Here is a 19,631-nt window from a genome sequence, read left to right on the forward strand (position 1 = left end):
GCCACATTTGAAAAACATTGGATCTGTTATTACGCTATTGTGCTAAAAGAAGAGAAAATGAAACAAAAGCACGCCACTCAACTAACTTTTTATGAAAACGCTTATTGTCCACCAAAGAAAATATCAATTACGTCATAATATTAGTAAACATGCTTATTTTTACAATAAATGGAGTTGTATCGGACCTCTCAATGAGGAAAATAGGTTAAAAATTGACGAAAAGGACAACAAAAACTCAAAAAATTGAAAACTCCTTGAAAATCGTTTAAATATAAAATCATAAACTTTAAGACGATTTGCAATCAACTGACTGTTTGGGGTAAAATCAATCAGTCAATCCTCAATTTACGGCTACCTAAAGAATTTAAAAAAGCAAAAATAGCATATTCAAAAAAAATTGAGCGACAAGAGTCTCGAAGCCATTGAAACACGAACTTTTCAGTCAAAAATGTTCTGCTTTGAATTACTTTTTTAACAGTAATAGGATTTTTAAAGCAATTTGACTCCAATAAATCAACATTAACAAATACATTAAGCCCGCCAAGGTTTTGAGAAAACTTGTAGCATCAACGCCATAAAATTCAATGGCTTTCAATGAAAGCTAATAAACACGCTAAATTACGCCTCAATGAAACGACAAAGATGTTTGTCATTCATAAGTTTTTAATAAGACATCACAATAAGTCATTGACAATGTAAACAACAACAAATAGAGGCAAATGCAAAAACCGAAAAATAAGTAGAAGAGTGCGAGAAGAAAGTGTCGAAGCCATTTAAAACATAAGTTTTTCCCTATAAACTTTATTTGTGATCCGTGAAAGTCAAGTTGTAGCCGTTCAACTACCAATATTAGGATAATGTGTCAAGATTCTAAAAGAAACTAAAATTACGAAAAAAATTATCCAAATTTAAAAAAAAATTGAAAACTCTTGCATTGAATTCATAACGCGAATATTTAGAAGAAAAAACCGCTAACTAAGTTAGATTTGGTTGAAAAAAGAAAATAAACTTGTCTGATTGTAAATCAGATTGACTTATGGTTCACGAAAAAGGATTAAAATTCGGTTAGTTTTCAAAAAAAATAAAAAAAATATTTTTGAAGTCTTAACAGCCATTAAATTCAATAGCTTTCAACGAAAGTCAATAAAAACGTTTAATTGGGTTGTATGCCTGATTGCAAGACAAGGATATTTTTCATGCAAACGGAATGAATAAGACATCACAAAAAGTCTTATGGCTATGGAAACAACAACAATAAGAGGCCAAACATTAAAAATTTCAGTAGAAAAGTGCGAGAAGCCGATTAAACCAGTGCGAGAAGCCATTTAAAGTTTTTCTCTGAAAATTTTTTCCATGATCTACTGAAATTTTTCTCCTAGCCAATGGGAGATATCAGTATCAGAAAAATATGATAACATTTCAAGAGGAAAAAAACCAATAATAAGAAAATTTCCAAAAAGATTTTAAATTCTTTTAAATTCTTGTAGTATTGAAGTCATATAACAACTAGTAGGGAGATAAAAACCACAAACCAGAATAATTTTGACAGGGAGATTTTATTACTGAGAAAGATTTTCAAATCACGAAAATGAGTTTATTATCGGTTAATGCTAAGAAAAATTCTCAAAAAAAAAATTTTTAAAGGCTCAACATCCATTAGTTAAAATGTCCACTCAAAAGGTCTAGATAGGTTCACTTAAAACTAATTACGCAGTGCTAAAGTTAAATTTATTGCACTGTTATTCAACGAGACTAGGCCATAGAGCTCCAAAAGTGAAATTTAAAAAAGTGAAACTTAAAAAATAAAATCAAAGTTACTTTTAAAATTACGAAAACTCAGAGTCTAAGCCAAAAAAAAACACAAGCGATTCCTTGGAAATTTTTTTGTTCATTGGGCATCATTTGATTGTACATCAAGATTGTCATTGACGGAACCTAGATATGAAAAAAATGACTAGTCTCTAGGTGACCCAAGAAAACAAAAATTTGAAAACTTTTCAAAAAAAAGAGCTCTCAAATAGAATTTGACTTTTTTAAAGTAAACTTCCCTTTGAGACCAGAACCAGTCCATTTATTGCTTTTCGTCTATTAGAAACTCAGAAATGTTTCATATTGTGGCGTGAAATGTAATTTTGTGTTAAAATTTCAATTATAAAATTTTAATTTGAAGAAAAATTACACTAAAAGTGAACAAAATTAAGTCAAATATCCCGTGTTCCCGCAAAACTTCAATCGTCGATAACTCTTCGAAAAAACCGAAATTCAAAAAAATCTTTTTTGTTTTGAAATCTACGCTGGACGAGCTTTTAATGATAACACTCACATTTCTCCACGATGAATATATCGATCGGCCAAAATTGTCTGAACAAAAACAACCCATTAGAGTATATAGTTCCTCCCCCCACACGTAGGGTCGGAACAATAAACATAAACTCTCAAGGGCATATTAGAATAGAATGGGAAGCGAAACTTAGTGCTTCTTTCGATCAAAAACCATTAATTTTGCAAACAGTTTTTGAGCATACCCAGCTTCTACTACTATTAGTACGTGAATCTGATACACGAATCGAAACTCAAAACCTTATTGTCCCACTCTCACCAAAACATTATCCTCGATCTACATTTTAAAGTTTTAATATTGCATCAGATTATTTAGGACTGGTTTGCAACTCTGTTGTTAGCATAAATAACTTGACATAATTTCCTTCCAGTTAACTTCAACTTTATTTAAGTTAAGTTTAATTTACATTGACGAAAAAGAAGTTACGCAAAAAAGTATAGAAAGAGTTTTTAACAAACATTTGAGCATTTTTGATTGTTTCATCTTGCATTTATTTGGCAGAAGCAATTTTTTGTAAAGCAAAGCTAAACGTTTCTGTTTGAGATTTCTTCAATATTATGTAATACAAAGGTATTTTACATTATAGTGGATGAAAAGATCACAAGGTTGACTTTAATAACGTAATAAAAGGACAAATTTACAAGTTGAACCCAACAGGGCATTGTAAAGCTTTCTTTGCAGTAGATATGAGAGTAACAGCGTCTCATTTGTTTCGCCAACTCTGACAAAGGGAGACAAACTGCAGCATAATTTTAAGAAATAGTTCCTTATGAGGAATCAAAAGGGCTGCCTCAATTACAAAAAATTTTACTTGGTCACGGAGATGCTGCAACTAGGAAAAGCATATCAGCATATTTTGAGATCAACTATGATTAAAAACGCAGAAAAGCTGCAGAAGTATATAAAAAAAGGACGAGAACAGCAAAATCAAGGCAAGTTTTTAAACACATACGCGAGAATCCTAATCGAATAGTGCTGCCATTCGACAAATTTTGCGATACTCTTCACACACTAGAATTTTTTGCCGCCGGAAAAGATCAGTCATCTGTGCAGCAAAACAGAGCAAACCCAACCGGAAAAATTTTCAAGTTTTTTTTCCAAACATGTAACTTAATAATATAACCGAAAGGTTAAAGTTTACATGCCTTCAGAATAATCACGAATATTTATTGAAATAATCAAAAAATTATACATGAAACTTCTGGTTATCAATTGATGTTACCCATTAAGCTGTTCGTTCTACTATATAAAAAAAGACACGAATGGTCCTAACTGTCTATCTAATGGAAAACTTTCATGCTGATGTTGCAAAAACTCTGTTAATTTTCTTTTGAAAAGAATTTTGTTCTCCGTCGCTCTTACGTTAGAGGGTTATTTATTCCATTTTTGTATGCTCTTCAAAATCAAAGATCTTTTTACTCTGCTTAGTATACTTTTGCATTCTTATTATCAGCTGTTTTGTCCGTTTGTTCTGTTTTAACTGTACGCGGTTTGCACATTTTTAAATGTTTCTGATACTATCCTCTGATTCAAGATTGTGTGGAGTTTCAATATACTAAACTTTGAATTAATTAATTCAGCTGGTAGGACATGCGATTTGAGAAGGATATCACGACAATGATCAAATTTACGACGCATATAACACACTTTTATGCCCCAATCAATCTGTCGATTTATACGCTGTACATTTTTTGCTGACAATGTTTTTAAATAAACTCCAATTTGAAAACTTGCAACCTTACTTCCAAAGGTGTATGGTTTCCTACTAGATATAGTGAGCAAAGGGCGGCAACCATTTTCTTTAAAACTACATTTGGATGTGCTTCAAAAGTCAATTTTGAGTTAAGGTGTATTCCTAAGTAATTCTGTTTTATGAGCATTCAAAGTGGGTTGATTTTCCTTCAAGTAACCGTCCGTCTTCAGTAAAAATTTTTCAATTTTTGCTGCAATTGTTTCTCCTGGTTCATATTGACATAAAATACTAGTATCGTCAGCAAATTGAACAAGCTCAAAGTCACTTTTAATTTTTTCTGAAAAATCGTTAACGTATAAAAGAAAATTTAGGGGTCCTAATACTGTGCCTTGCGGTACTCCGTGATTAACGAAAATGTGTTCTGAGACCTGGGTGCCTATTGTGACGCATTGTGATCTTTCTTCGAGAGAAGATCTCAATAAATTAACTGCAGGCTCAGAGAAGTTGCAGCACTCTGCTTTTTTAAAAACAAATTTGTGCGAAATTGAATTGAATGCTTTTGCAAGATCTAAGAAAATTGCTGCAGTGTTTTGCCCATTTTCATGGTTTTCTACTACTGTCTCATTGAAAAACAATACTGCATCTGCTGAAGATTTTTTGTTTTGGAATCCAAATTGTTCTTTATTCAATAGATTGTTTTTATTAATGTGATCCATTATTTGGAAAAGGAGAAGCTTCTCAAAAAGCTTAGCAAAAGTTGGTGTACCTAAATAGGTCGATATTTGCACACTTGTGTTGTTGATTCTTTTTTGTGAACTGGTGTGACATATGCATGTTTTAGAACAGTTGGAAAGACACCCTTTTTGAATACATTCATTAAAAATAAATTGCAGATGAGCACCAATTGCGTACTTCGCCGCCTTTAAAGCCCATACATGGACAAATCCTGGACCCGGTGATTTACTGTTTTCTAAACTATCGATGGTTTTGTAGATTTCTTTTACAGTCAATACTCTAAAATTGAATTTTTCAGAACAGTGGTCCAACCTATGGATATTGAGAGGAACGAAATCACCGGAATATTTGCCCATTTCCGCAAAAGATGTATTAAATGCATTGCAGATTGCTTTTTTGTCAACGGTCTTGGCTCCGTCTATTTCAATTTCAGACACATTAATACCTTGTTTGTGGTTTCCTAATTTTTTATTGATGAAGTTCTATTTCTGCATCGATGTCTCATATTGCTTACAAAAATAGCAGAATGTTTGTGATGTGCATCTCGTAGTTTTCGGTTCACTAGGTTACGGCATTTTTTGAACTCGTCAAAAACATCGTAGTTCTGAAAGAATTTGTATTGATTGCACAAATGATGTTTTTCTGCTATTAATTTTTTGAGTTCCTTGGATATCCATGGTTTATCACTTTTTTTTTGTTTTGTTTTATTGAAGAATTACAGATCTGTATAGGTGCATGTTGATCAAGTATACTTTCAAAAATTTCATTAAATTTTGTAAAGCTTGCGGAAAAAATGTCTGCCTGCATTTTAAAGCAAAAACTAAAACCGGGGGTGAGATTTCAAACAGGAAGACGCGGAAAAGTGAGCGGTTTGCTCGTTTGGAACACAATTTTGGTCCGGACTTTAAATAAAGAAAATGGAGCTCAAACTGAAAAACAGATAGCTAGGGATGGAGCTGCAGGAACTCGAAGAGCAACGTACCCTGAACCCAGAGAGCCAAAACGAAGCCTTTGACCTAAGTTTAAGTAGTTGAAAAGAGAAACTTTTTTGATATTTACAATTTTTTTCTTGAGGAACACTGTTTCTTTCTAATCAAAACAAAATTCTTGCAAAATATAGAGTCAACTTCCCTGACTCTTTGTAACCGAATCTTTTCTTGTTCAATATTTTTGTTATTTAAACCAACAGAGAGACTTTTGGAGAGCTACAGTAAATTTTGGAGAGTATTGCTATTGATCAGTTAGATTAATGGAAACTGTGATTTTCGCTTTGATCTTTGTAATAGACAGCTGAAACTTCCGCTATTTATCGCCAGGGAAAATGGCTTCAATCTGTGACCGACGAAACCGCTAAATTGGTTTTATGGTTTTAAAAATTTAGCAAAGTTTGATTGACTCCTTTAAAAATTAATTGGTTTTCGGAGCGATGCAAATCCTTGTTCAGCTCAGCGAAACTAATAATTATTGGGACTAAATAATTATCAATTGATGCAACGGTATTATACAGAATAGCGTACTTTATGGTGTATTAAAGTGCATATAAGTATAGCTCATTGCATTATTATGTGATGCATTTGAGCTGAACTTTTTTTCAAAACTTTTTGCGCATTTGAGCGCATTCAGCTCACTTCTCACCTGATGTCGGCGCTTTCTGTGCATATCTAACAAATTAATGCACTGAAATGGCGCTTACATCTTCAAACGGGCTCTTTAAGAAATGTTTTGGGGTAAACTTGAATTATAACAGTAGCTATTAAGCAGCCAGTTAGGCTACTTTTCTAAAAACTCAATTTCTACGTATTAAAAAAATTTGTTTGTGACATTAAAAAGCCAGACGAAAAATGGTAAGAAATTTTGTTTGAATACAGTGAAAAATCGCATTTAGACTAACGACATAGATATACACTTCTTCTGCAAGTTCGAGAGCATTGTAAAAAACTAAAAACCAGAAAATTTTAAACCAGAAAATGAGAAAAACGGGCTTTTAGAATTATTTTATAATTTTTTCCCGCTAAGTACTCTCTTTTAATCTGTTCAGAAATATTCTCGGAATTCTCTGATTTCAATCTTTTTTATGTTTCTCAATTATCTGTATATTCAAAAACTACTTAACACTGAAAAAAACAATAAAAATAATGCAAACTTTAAACCAATTTATCCTCGAGAAATCAGAAAATGGTAATCATCATGCAAAATTACGTAAAAGATCCAAATTTTGATCTGTTTAAACAAAAACCGTCGACAATATTTCTAGTTTAATTGAGGAGGTGTCTTCACATGATCACCGCTCTCATTTACAAACCAATACTAAAAACTATTCTGCTCAGCATGAATTTTCCAATTGAATGCAAAATGTGTTCAAATTAATTCTAATAACAAACAAAAGATGCTGGATTCTTTGGCAATTCGGATCTATTTTGTTTTGGCCCACGCCAGTGTTTTTTACACGCTGTTATATTGCATGTTGCCATGTAAAGAAAATAGATAGTGCGTCTGGGGGTGTAAGAGATATAAACCCGCTAAGTTGGGGGCGGGAACCGAAATGATCCGGCAATTCAACGAATTTGAATTTTATTTGTCCGCTGTATTTTTTAAGGATCTGTTCACACTTATTCTGACATTTTCTCTCAATGAAAATTCAACTTGGAATCGTTATCATAGTCACGCTGGAGTGGTACCAGGAGACAAAATCAAATAGTTTTAATTAGCGAGTTTTTTCAGTCGCGGCATTTTCACTTCTGTTTTTGCAGCTTTATTTTCATTTTTGTGCAATACATAAAAAAAGTAAGATGAATATTCTAATGATGCATAATTGCAGATATTTTTACCCCTCAAAACGCAGGTAAAGTTTTTCAAAAACTTTGATATTTGTTTTTTAGGTTTTGCCTGTTTTGTAGTTCTTTTTGTGTTCTTTTGCTATCGCATATTTCGTTGACTCTTGATTTCATGTAAATTCATTTTTGGCACAACGTAGTTTGTGTTATCCTGTTGCTTTGTCTGCAATGGTTTTCTCATTTGGGTTTTTCGCTAACACAAAAAACATGAATAATGACCATTGAATAACGACCAAAAATGAAACGGTCCGCAAATTCTTCTTTTTACCGTATAATACGCTGCGGTGAACTGAAATAAGCAATTTTCATGAACAAAAAAGCAAAAGTAACTAAGTTTATAGTTAGGTTACACGTAGGTCACAGCTTGCATAAAAAGGGTATGGCAAAAAATATCTTGCTCAAATTGTATCCAGCAAAGAAACACACCAAATAGAAGTTTGAACAAGCCATCAGTTATGTATTGGAATACAATACAGTCAGAAGACTGCAATCTGTTTGTTAAATCTTCAAACAACCTCAAAAATCTAGTTTGTTTTGAGAAGTTAAGCTTTTACGAATTACAAATAAAAAACATTTCCATTCCTATTTTTAGTAAGCTCATGCTGCTGTGTTTGACTCTAAGATTGTCCTGATCTGCATCTGGTTTAAAATAAATGGACAATTGTAAGGCAACGCTTATGAACACAGACAGTTTTTTGGAGAATTTGGATGGAAAACTGTAGGAGAAGGGACTCAGATTTCTTTATAAACTTGTGTGAAAAGTTTAGAAATTGCCTCTTAGGTATTTATGGGTTGTACAAGTTTCATTCATCTGATTGGTTATATCTTCAAGAAAACTATCTCTTCAGTTTTTTGTTCTAATTTATTAGATAAAAATCTTTGTGAAATCGAAAACTTGAGTCTTGACCCGAGGTATAAACTACAGCAAAAACTAGGATAAAATGCTCCCATTTGCTGCACGCAATGGTGCACAAAAAACCACCGTGATGCTTCTTCTTACGGACCCGTAATTGAATTTGGCCAAATTGAGCGCTACAAAATCGATAAGGAAAACCTCTGGATTATAACTGTTGACAAAATTTGATCTAATGGAAATTGATGATAGTCAGTTCAAAAAATGACCCCGGCTGCCAGACAAAAGTGCCAGTATCTTCTGATTTTTTCTTAAATACTGACGACAGACCCTCAAAAATTTTCTTAGCGAACGGTACAAAAAGCATGCATTTTTCATTGCTCATAGATTTAAGTGCATTGTACTTTTGCTCCTATTAAGCTATTTGGAATTCATTGCCTTGTTTCAACTGCCTTAGAAATTGATGATAGCAGTGATGAAGTTACCGTAACGTCAAATGCAACTGCTTTGCCGACTGTCTATGATAGAAGGAAAATATCACCTGGTGTAGTTTTGCTTCTAGAATTAAAGTTCTTCTCCTTCTGCTCTACGACTGGTGAAAAATTTAAGGAGAAAAAACTGCTGCAAAGCGACCTCTAATTCAATCATTTTATTGGATTCGGTCTACTCAACCGTGGTAGATGAACGCATGGCTGCTTCAGACATTCATGGTGTCCGATCTACAATTTGGCGATTTCCAAACCGAATAATCCAATGTGTCCCAATTAAAGCCTAGGTATGGGAAAGGTACTGCCGTAAGCCATGCTTCTGATTGTGGAAGTGACCGTAACAAAAAGAGGATTTTTTCTTTTTTGTGGTTGCCTGACAACTAAGTTTTTGAATGCATGCTGGACATACCGATTTTTGTTTTGTAAATGGTAAATGAGATGTGAAGCTGAAAAGCAAGAGGTTTGAAAAAAATTGACGTGAACTTGCTCATCTAGAAATTGTAAATCTCTAGTTTGAGAAGTCTTGACCCGATGATAGTTGTTTCATGAAGTTTCCGCTCTATTATAATAGCAACTTTCCAATTCCTTTCTCATTCGTTGGGCCATTTAAGAACTACAGCAATAACCGCAAGGAAAATGCTCCCATTTACTGAACACTTATCAATGGTGCCTAAAAAAACACTGACGCTTTCCGCTTTCTCTTGTGGACCCATAGTTTAATCTGGCCATATTGTGCGAGACAAAATCAACAAGGCGAATTCCTTGACTTTAGCGGTCGACAATATTTGAGACAATGTAATGTAATTTTCTGGTAGTCAGTTCAAAAGATAACCCCGGCTGTCAGATACAACTACCATTATGTTAAAATTTCTTCTTCAATGTCGACGACAGATCGCCAAAATTTTTCTTAGCGAACGGTAGAAAAAGCATGCCTTGTTCATTTCAATTAGATTTTAGCGCATTGTACTTTTGACCTTTTAGAACTTTTTGGAGCTCAACCCCTGATTTCTGCCGTATTAGAAATTGTTCTTGATTGCAGTGGTGAACTTACATTAACTTCAAATAGAACTGGTTTGCCGGCTTTCTATGGTAGAATGAAAACATCACCTGGTGTAGTTTTGTTTCTATCATTAAAGATCTTCTGCTTCTACTCTGCGACTGGTGAAACAAAAAGCTGCTACAAAAGGACCTCGAATTCAACCATATTATGGGATTCGGTCTCTCAGACCGAATGGTTGGCGCAGACATCCCTGCTGCCCGATCTGCAGTTTGGCCATTCTTAAATCGAATAAACGGAATCGTATCAACGGTTTTCAAGCTAAAAGTAAGTCTATTCGGCTGCAAATTAAGGACAAGATGGAAAATGTGATGCTGCAAGCCATGCATCCGATTGTGGAAGTGACAGTGACAAAGGGCAGACTTTCTCTTTTTTGTGTGTCGGCCTGACAATCCAGCTTTTGAAGGCATCTGCATGATGGACTTACTGACTTTGTGAATTACCAAAAAATTAGGATGAAAATTAATAGAAACACCGAATTTTTAACAATAAATGAGTAATGCTTTGGATGAAACAAAACCGTACAAAAAGAATCGAACGGTATAAAAAAGCATGCTTTGTTCATGAAATTGTCCCCTTGCAGGTTTTCAAAAGGACTTAGGACATCCGAAACATTAATGGAAGAAGCTGTGCACCGTAGCTCTGTCGAAAGAACGTTGTTATTTTTGCAGAACTTTTCCAATTCCCATAAAATTTAAAATTTAGACATAAATAAAACAATAAACGTAGAAAATTTTTTTCTGAGAGAAACCATACCGCTTTTGAGAGCGAACATCGTCTTTTGTTTTGGAATGATTTGAATTCAAATTGGCCTTTTTCGTTGTCATGTAAGCACTCTGAAAATTTCTTATTTGTTTGAAGTTTTTGTGTGCTTGAATTCGAGGGAACCTTTCATTTTCACGACTTTTGCAGCATTCCACTGTTCCTATTTTAGTTTAGGGCAAAATGTTAACCCATTATTTGACGGATGATAAACTGTGCAGATAGTTACAAAAAAAGTAGAACTCGATTTCAAAAAACTGTTCCGGTACCTCTTCTACCAACTCTGACTTCTTGTTTGCAATTAATAAAGATCAATGCAATTCATTTTTTTGATGAATATTAATTCACCCCTTTTTAAAAACGCTTTTTTTCCTGAAAGATAGGGAGGCAATTTTTTTGTTCTACAGTTCATTGAAGATTCACTTATTATAAATCAGAACGCTTCATAATTGTTATCTTTTCTTTAGTCTGATCCGCTTTCAGAGACAACGACTGGTTTTCAAGAGTTTATTTTGCTGTATGTTCTTCTATAAGCTTGTATGCTTGTTAAATAATAGCTTACAAAGGTGTGGTTTATACCCGCATTTACTATCAAAGTTAAGTGTGGCACGATGAAGCTCATGTATGATAATGAATAAAAAGGTTTGGCATTGAAAGTCATGAAAAATCAAAGTTAAAGATATGACTTTTACAGCGATTATGAATATGAACTCAACAAATTTGAACTAAATAACAAGGGGAAGGATTGGGGGGCTAAACGGTTACGGACCGTTTACAATAATGTTACGGACCGTAATAGAACAAAAAGCCTTCAGAATTGAGTTGATCTGTTTTTCAGAACCAAAGGACATGTTATTCACTCAGGACAAACACGTCAGTCAGAAATGAGAAATTATCAATAGGCTTCAAAGAAGCCTAGCGATGTGATGCCCGAAAGCTTCAGCCTTATGTCTGAAAAACTTAACGTTTCTCGAAGATTTGTCAAAAAATGGTTAAAAATTTAGATCTAAAAATTTAAATAAATCAGTGCAGGGAAACATAATGAAAAATTGTAGCAGAATATTAAAATAAATCAGCATTGCCTTTATTGTAATATTGAGAATACATGGAAAATAGTCCTTCCAGTTTGTTTTTATTTACAGCTTCTGTATTGTTTAAAATGTTACAATTGCACATGATCATGATTCTGACAAACTTTCTACCCTTTTAAAAGTTTAAGAGATACAATACTTGCATTATTGGATAGTTTGGTGAATATACAAATTATTTTCTAATCCGACAGCTTTTCAAGTTCATCAACAGTTTTTGTTAAATTGATCTCCTTCTATGGGCTCTCTCCCTTTCAAAACATGGCTAAAAATTTCAAGTTTTTTCTCTAATCTATCGGGCCCAGCGCTTTTTTGCAAGCTGCTCGAAATAAAAGAAGAGCATATATAACGATAATCTGACCAACCACTTTTTAAAAAAGATCATTATTTTAAAGAAGCCAGTATTTTTTAAAAAAAATTTTAAAACGGTTTTTTTATGTTGAATATTTTAAATAAACAAAAAAACTTGTTTTAAAAACATTAATCATCTAATGAATTGAAACTCTCAGGTATTGTACATAAGACATTGATCCGCGTTATTGTAATTGGCTGAAATGTATATTGATCAATCCTAATACTTCTACTAAAATTTCATTCCAGTTTCTTTTTTACAGTTTTTTGTCATGGATTTGTTAGAAAACCGATCAACAACGTCATTTACGCTTTACTGATGATGTAATGTTTTGTTGATTGCATTTTACAGAAGAGCTGAGTCATCAGAAAATAGCGTCAAATCTATTCCTATTGAAAACTGAGTGATCTCATTGACATATAAATTGAAGAGTAGAGGCCCTAGAGAACAGAACCATGTAGCCCACTAAACCAAATATTTTTTTCGTGATAAAAATTGAATACGCTTTTGACTCTGATTTTTTTATGAGGGCACTACAGATTGTTCTACAGTTAATTTAAAGTTCTTTTTAAAAAAAAATCAGAAAGCTTTTGAAAAACAAAGTCTCTATTAGAACGCAAAGCCTCTAGAATTGAAAAAAAAAGTTTTCAGAACCGAAAGACATGTTATTCACTCAACACAAGAACTTCGCTCTGCGCTCAGATTTGACAGGTTATCAATAGGCTTCATAGAATTCAAGTCACTTGATGCCTTGAAGCAGTTTCTTGGACGCAAAATCTTGGAAGCAGTTTCTAAACCTAAAATTTCTCCCAGATTTGTTAAAAAATTCTAATAACTAGATCTAAAAATTTTTAAGAAATTAGTGTAGGTAAAACGTAATGAATAAAGTAGCAATGAATGTAACATTGAACATCCACGGAAAGAAGTCCTTCCAGTTTGTTTCAATCTATTGCTTCTTTACTAATTAAAATTTCACAATTGTACAATAGCACGATTTGGAGGAGTTTCCTACGTTTACACCAAAAGACCTACAGATTTAGTAGTTGCATGATTGGATGGTTGTATGGATCGACAAATTGTTTTCTTTTCTGACAGCTTCAGAATTTCATCACAAGTTAATGCTGAATTGATTTCCTTCAATGGGCTCTCCCCCCTCAAATTTATGGCAAAGTTGTAAAATTTTTCTCAAGTCCAGGATATTAAGCGCTTTTTTGCACGCTGCTCAAAATAAAATAAAAGCATAATCAATTATCATCTGATCATTCAATTTTTAAAGAAAATATATATTGTAAAAAATCAGTATTTCGTTTAAATTGTTTTCAAGTAAGTATTTGACAACCTCGGTAAAGACAATTTTTTTTTAAAAATCAAAGTTAACTCTAAGGTAATTAAGTTACAATTTTGATTCAAGAGTTATACGACTGATTGTTATTGTTTGTAATGTATGTTGATGATTCCTGTAATTTTTACTAAAAAAATGCAGTTGATTTTCTTTACAGTTTTCAGTCATCGTTTTGTTTTTCATCCAATTGACCCCGTCATTTACGCTTTTCTGACAATATTTGAATTTGTTCATTGCATTTCTCTGAAGAACTCTGTCACCAAGTAGCAATAAATCAAAAGCAATAGGAAACAGAGTGATCTCGTTGACATTCAAATTGAAAAATAGAGACCCTTGAGAACTGAGCCTTGTGAGTGGCACACCAACTTGAATAGTTTTCCATGATCAAAGTTGGTTACTTATTTGATTATATGCCTTTTGTATGATTGGTAGAAAGACATGAGGTCTTTGACCGCACATTGAAGACAAAATAAAGATAAAAGATGATGTTTATGATTTACGGTGTAAAAGCACACCGTAATTCCAAGAGGGTTGCTATTTTTGCGGCTTTTTGCCATTTTCTACGACTTATGAAAAGTAACCATTAATACTATTCTATAGCCATACTGCTTTTTTCTTCTTTCGAGAGCGAACATTGTCTTTTTTCTGGAATGCTTTTAAGAACTGTTATACTCCCTCTTGTCTTTAAAATATAAGCAGTTAGAAAATTTATGCTGATTTTGAAGCTTTTGTCCTAAACTGCAGAGAAAATGTTCGTTTCACGAATTTCGCTGTAGTTACCAGGACTTAATTTAATTTTGGGTAAAATTTTGATCCAGTATTTGCTGTTATCAGAACAAAGAATGAGATTGGTTGAATTGTTATTTTAACAAAACCAGCGTGCCTTTTCCTCCTTTTTGCAGTAGATACTCATTTGCTTCTTACCAAGCTCTCAAATTTTATTATCATTATAATCATACTAGCATATATTAGCATATTTTATGATAAGAATGAGCTTCTATCGAATAGTTTTGCTATGATTGTGAATCCTAAGATATGGAATCTTTTTTTTCTGTAGAGAAATAATGAAATGTTCTGTTCGTAGTTGAAAAAAAAAAAAATTGGCCTCTTTTTGTGAAGATGCTTCGATTTTTTTTAGTGTATTTCTCTTTAAAGCTGAGCCAAGCAAAAATTGACCAAAATGCAACCTCAATTCTGCATTGAAGATCAAATATTGTTTACATCGGAATTTTATTTTTTTAAACCATCCAAGATGAGTCCCAAGTATTAAATAACCTGTGATTGGGCCATTCCAGACGGAAATGAAGTCTGATCTGAGTATTCCAGAATGAATTGATCTATGATCCGAGGTCCAGACTTCTCATCAGACTGTTTAAGACTGAAACAGCGTTCGATCAGATTTTAGGGCGCTTGAAATTTGTTGCGGTCTCGCACTGCACTGGCAACAATCTCTGATTACACCGTCACTGACGGAATTGTATTTGGATCGGAATCAAATCTGACTATTGTCAAAACTAATGCTCCGCCCAGGCCGAGAGCTAACACTATCTGTTGTACAAAGTTTTACACAAAGATTGCCCTGACCTTTTCCAGACTACTGCTAGAACTATTTTGTGTTCAAAGTAATCTCTATCAGATTTCAAAGCGTTTATGATATTACATATTCCCAGACTAGTGCATCCAAATGAAACCAAAATGGCGTCTGATCAGACGTGAATTGTCCTGAGGATTGTCCCCGAACAAAGTGCGCTGTAGCTACTGCCCAAATTTCTATTTTTTTAAAATTCCCGCTTGGAGATTGTCTGATGAGAGGTCAGTTGGGCCGGGAACCTCAAAGTGGGTGTCAATATGTTTCAATAATTACTCCATGATGTCTTAGTTTCATAGGAATCAGTATTTCAATTAACTTTTCATTACATTGAGTCGAGAGAATAAAAGAATTGTGGTATCTTTTCCGTTTGTGCCCCCCCCCCCCCCCACCTGGGCTTGGTGGGTGCACAAATGGAAATGGTCCCGAATTAAATTATATTCTATAATGACGATTTGAGCGGTAAATTTTCTGTGCTTAGATCTGTGCCGTCAGCATGTTGGCTACTTTTTGTTCTGTCTAATGAAAGCTAAAGGAACATAGAACTGTTGTCGTCTTTTTCGATGTTTGCCAACATGTTGTCAAAGTTTTCTTGGAAATCACTCTCATTATAGAAACTGTAGTACTGGTGTTCTGCCTGGATGAAACCTAGCCATCCAGTGGGGGTGAAATCTTCCTCCATTTTGGCAAACACCAATTTCTTCCTCAGCTGAAACAAATTCAATCCAGTGAAAAGAAACTCCTAATTTCTCAATAATATCTTGCCAAATTTTATCGTTAGAAACGACAGTTATTTATTTGCAATATGTTTGAATGAATTTTACGAAATTTGGCTAATTATACTAAATTCTCAGAATAACCCAACTAATTTTACTATGGAAATTTAGGTTAAAAAAATTGCTAAGGAATCCCAGATTTGGTCAAAAATCAGCAGTCGTGTTGATCAATTGGACGAATTAGTTAAACTTTGTTTCACTGGGTCGTTTTTTGGTTAATTCGTTATTTACAGTGAGGAAGGATATTCGATTTATAAGTAAAACAAGGAGGCTCGGTAATGTGCGTACGCACGTAATGTTCCAACCCGCTCATCCACATTCTTGACTTAATTGGCTACCAAATGATGAACAGATAGAAAATTTTCAAAAACATACATATCGTTCAATAATCCACTAATGGAATACATTAAAGCCACGCTGGAGGGCCGGCAAAACTTGTTGTTAATAGGACTACTGGAAAAGACAATAATAAAAATCAAATAACAAACAATAATTACGACCAGAAGTCGATTTCTATATTTTGAAAAAATAATTTAAAAAAATCAACCTTGCATCAGATGAAACCTTAAAAATGAAAAATTAACTTTACTTCAATAAGGAAGTTATCGGACCTGTTCTCAATGCGACTAGGTATCAGGTCGACAAAAAGAGCAAAACGGTGCGAAATGAAGAATTACGTTCCTTTGAAAATAATTGATTTCAAATTTGATTATTATCATTAGATATTAACTGAAATCACTAATAACTTCATTTGAAAAATCTCTATAGTAAGCAATTGAGACCTGTCACTAACCAGTGTACGTCATACGACTATAAAGAGAAGGACAAATACCGGCAAAATAGAACTTTGCGGGAAAATGGCAGTGAACACGCTAAAACAATAAACTTGTCACTAAATGCAATAAAAATGATCAATTGTGCAAAATTTCAAAACCAATGGGATCTACAATGAACGTTATAAATTGAAAAAGAAAATAAAAGTCCTTTAAAATGTACAAAAATATAAAAATCTCAAACGCGTTAAGATTTTTTGTAGTAACAGTAATAAAAAAGCCGAAAACAATTGGCTGGAACTAAAACAGATATTAACTAAATTATAGCTCACTAAAAACGGGTTGTGGCTGGTCTTTTCAGAGAGTAAGCTACAATTTGATCAAAACACATTTTAAAAAATAGCGAAGCTCAAAATCCAAATATGTTATTGAAAACAATTTTTTTTCAAAAGTAATAACAGACTTAAGATTTCAACAAAAAAGACCGACTAAGACGCCATAACTCAGAAAGTCAATTGGACCTGTCATTAATGAGACTAAGTTACGAGACTACAAAACACAGGCAGAAGCTGAAACTTCACAACCAATTTTTCGACACCACAGTGTTCAAGACACTATATTTATAAGATGTTATGTGCAAAAGCTGTAAATCATCACTTGGTTTTCACATGAATATCAAAAGTGGGTTTCCTTAAAAAAAGACTACATAAAAATGACAACAAAAAGAAATCCAAAAATTGAACATCACAGATATCTCGAATTTAAAAAAAAACTTAATGGTCCAAGCAATCAATCAAAACATATAACCAGCCGAGAATATAGTGTTTGAATCTCAAAACTAATTGAGACTTATTTATAGTTCGGTTGAGTTACGTGATGACACAAATCAAAGCAGAAATGAAACAGTTGAATTCTTCAAACTGACTTTTAAATTAACTTTTTTTCAAAAAAGTCAATTTGAATGTCATTAAAAGAAATAATCATATGCTGAAAGGCTTAAATAGGTTGTTTTAGGTACTTCGGAAGCAATTGAGATCTATCATTATCAGTATATGTTGAACAACAACCAAAAAAGGACAAAGATATTCAAAAATAAAAAAAAATCACTTAAGTTTGCGAGAGAACACTGTCTCAGCCCAAAAGCGCAACCTATTCAACAAAACAAAAAAAATATTGAGACGCGCTTTTTTTCAATCCTGTTCATGTTTCCAACAAAGCTTATCTTCAAGTGGAACTGCCAATAGTGTGATAACTTGCCAGCGAAACAAAATGAACTCCTAAAAGCTGGAATTATGCTTAAAAATGAAAAAAAATTGAAAACCTCTAGTGTCAAAGCCAAGACTCCATCAGTTCAATATGAAATTGCTACAAACATCATTTTATTAGATTACAGAAAATTGTTATTTGCTTGTTTTCTACTGAGACTAAGCCCAAAGCTGAGAGAATTAAGAGAAAATAATAGCAAAGTTCAAAAATTTGCCGAAATTTTCTCAAAACAATTAATATCAAAGTCATAACAGACATCAGATAACAATTGAAAGCTCTGTTTGGTTCCTTTAGACCTCCTTTGAAGCCATTTGAGCCATTTGGAGCATTGAGTGGGCTGACTAAGTCGTTGGTAAAGAATAAAAAATGAAAGCAAAATGTAAGAAATCCACAAAACTTTACGAAAGCAATTGGTCAGAGCCATAGAAACCACGAGCTTTACCCTGACACCATAATATATGGCTGTTCGGCTTCATTTTTTGTAAATAGTGTCTGTCAATAAAAAAGCCCAGCGAAAAAAAGGGGGGACAATTCTGTAAAGACACCAGTAAACCATTTATTACTTGTACTAATTTTGGTAACCGGTCAAAACTCTCAAGTAAACTTGCATCAAAAATCACCTTGCAGAAATTGTTCCGTCCCCCCCGGCCGAGGAATTTGGCCAAAATTATGTAAGATCAGCGGCAACTAGCGTTGACAAGTCGGAAAATTCACCGCATTTTTCTTACATAATTTTGCGTTGAATGCGTTGAATTTAAAGACAAAAATTCAACGCATTCAACGCAAAAATATGTAAGAAAATTGCGGTGATTTTTCCGAATTGTCAACGCTAGTTGCCGCTGATCTTACATATTTAGCGTTGAATTTAGCGTAGATCTTACACATTTAGCGTTGAATTTAGCGTAGATCTTACACATTTAGCGTTGAATTTAGCGTAGATCTTACATATTTAGCGTTGAATTTAGCGTAGATATTACACATTTAGCGTTGAATTTAGCGTAGATCTTACACATTTAGCGTTGAGTTTAGCGTAGATCTTACATATTTAGCGTTGGATTTAGCGTAGATATTACACATTTAGCGTTGAATTTAGCGTAGATCTTACATATTTAGCGTTGAATTTAGCGTAGATCTTACACATTTAGCGTTGAGTTGAGCGTAGATCTTACACATTTAGCGTTGAATTTAGCGTAGATCGTACATATTTAGCGTTGAACTTAGCGTAGATCTTACATATTTAGCGTTGAATTTAGCGTAGATCTTACACATTTAGCGTTGAATTTAGCGTAGATCTTACATATTTAGCGTTGAATTTAGCGTAGATCTTTTATATTTAGCGTTGAATTTAGCGTAGATCTTACACATTTAGCGTTGAATTTAGCGTAGATCTTACATATTTAGCGTTGAATTTAGCGTAGATCTTACATATTTAGCGCTGAATTTAGCGTAGATCTTACATATTTAGCGTTGAATTTAGCGTAGATCTTATATATTTAGCGTTGAATTTAGCGTAGATCTTACACATTTAGCGTTGAATTTAGCGTAGACTAATGTCTACGCTAAATTCAACTCGAAATATGTAAGCTCTACGCTAAATTCAACGCTAAATATGTAAGATCTACGCTAAATTCAACGCTAAATGTGTAAGATCTACACTAAGAAAAGCTTTACGTTTTTTCGATT

General features: G+C 33.4%; 2 protein-coding genes across 3 annotated transcripts in view; one reads left to right on the forward strand and one right to left on the reverse strand.

The window, feature by feature from the left end:
- The window catches only part of LOC142345860 (electron transfer flavoprotein-ubiquinone oxidoreductase, mitochondrial-like), a 326,221-nt gene that overhangs the window by 205,240 nt on the left and 101,350 nt on the right, over nucleotides 1–19,631 (forward strand). The gene's annotated exons all lie outside the window — the stretch shown is intronic.
- The window catches only part of LOC142345467 (uncharacterized), a 55,067-nt gene continuing 50,856 nt past the window's right edge, over nucleotides 15,421–19,631 (reverse strand). For both annotated transcript variants that reach the window (XM_075397524.1, XM_075397525.1), the window contains exon 4: nucleotides 15,421–15,842. In XM_075397524.1, the coding sequence (XP_075253639.1) occupies nucleotides 15,663–15,842 (180 nt within the window). In that variant the 3' untranslated portion in view covers nucleotides 15,421–15,662. The remainder of the gene's footprint in view (nucleotides 15,843–19,631) is intronic.

This window comes from Convolutriloba macropyga, chromosome 9, assembly GCF_964194025.1.
Source record: "Convolutriloba macropyga chromosome 9, txConMacr16.3, whole genome shotgun sequence".
Classification (NCBI taxonomy): Eukaryota; Metazoa; Xenacoelomorpha; order Acoela; family Convolutidae; genus Convolutriloba; species Convolutriloba macropyga.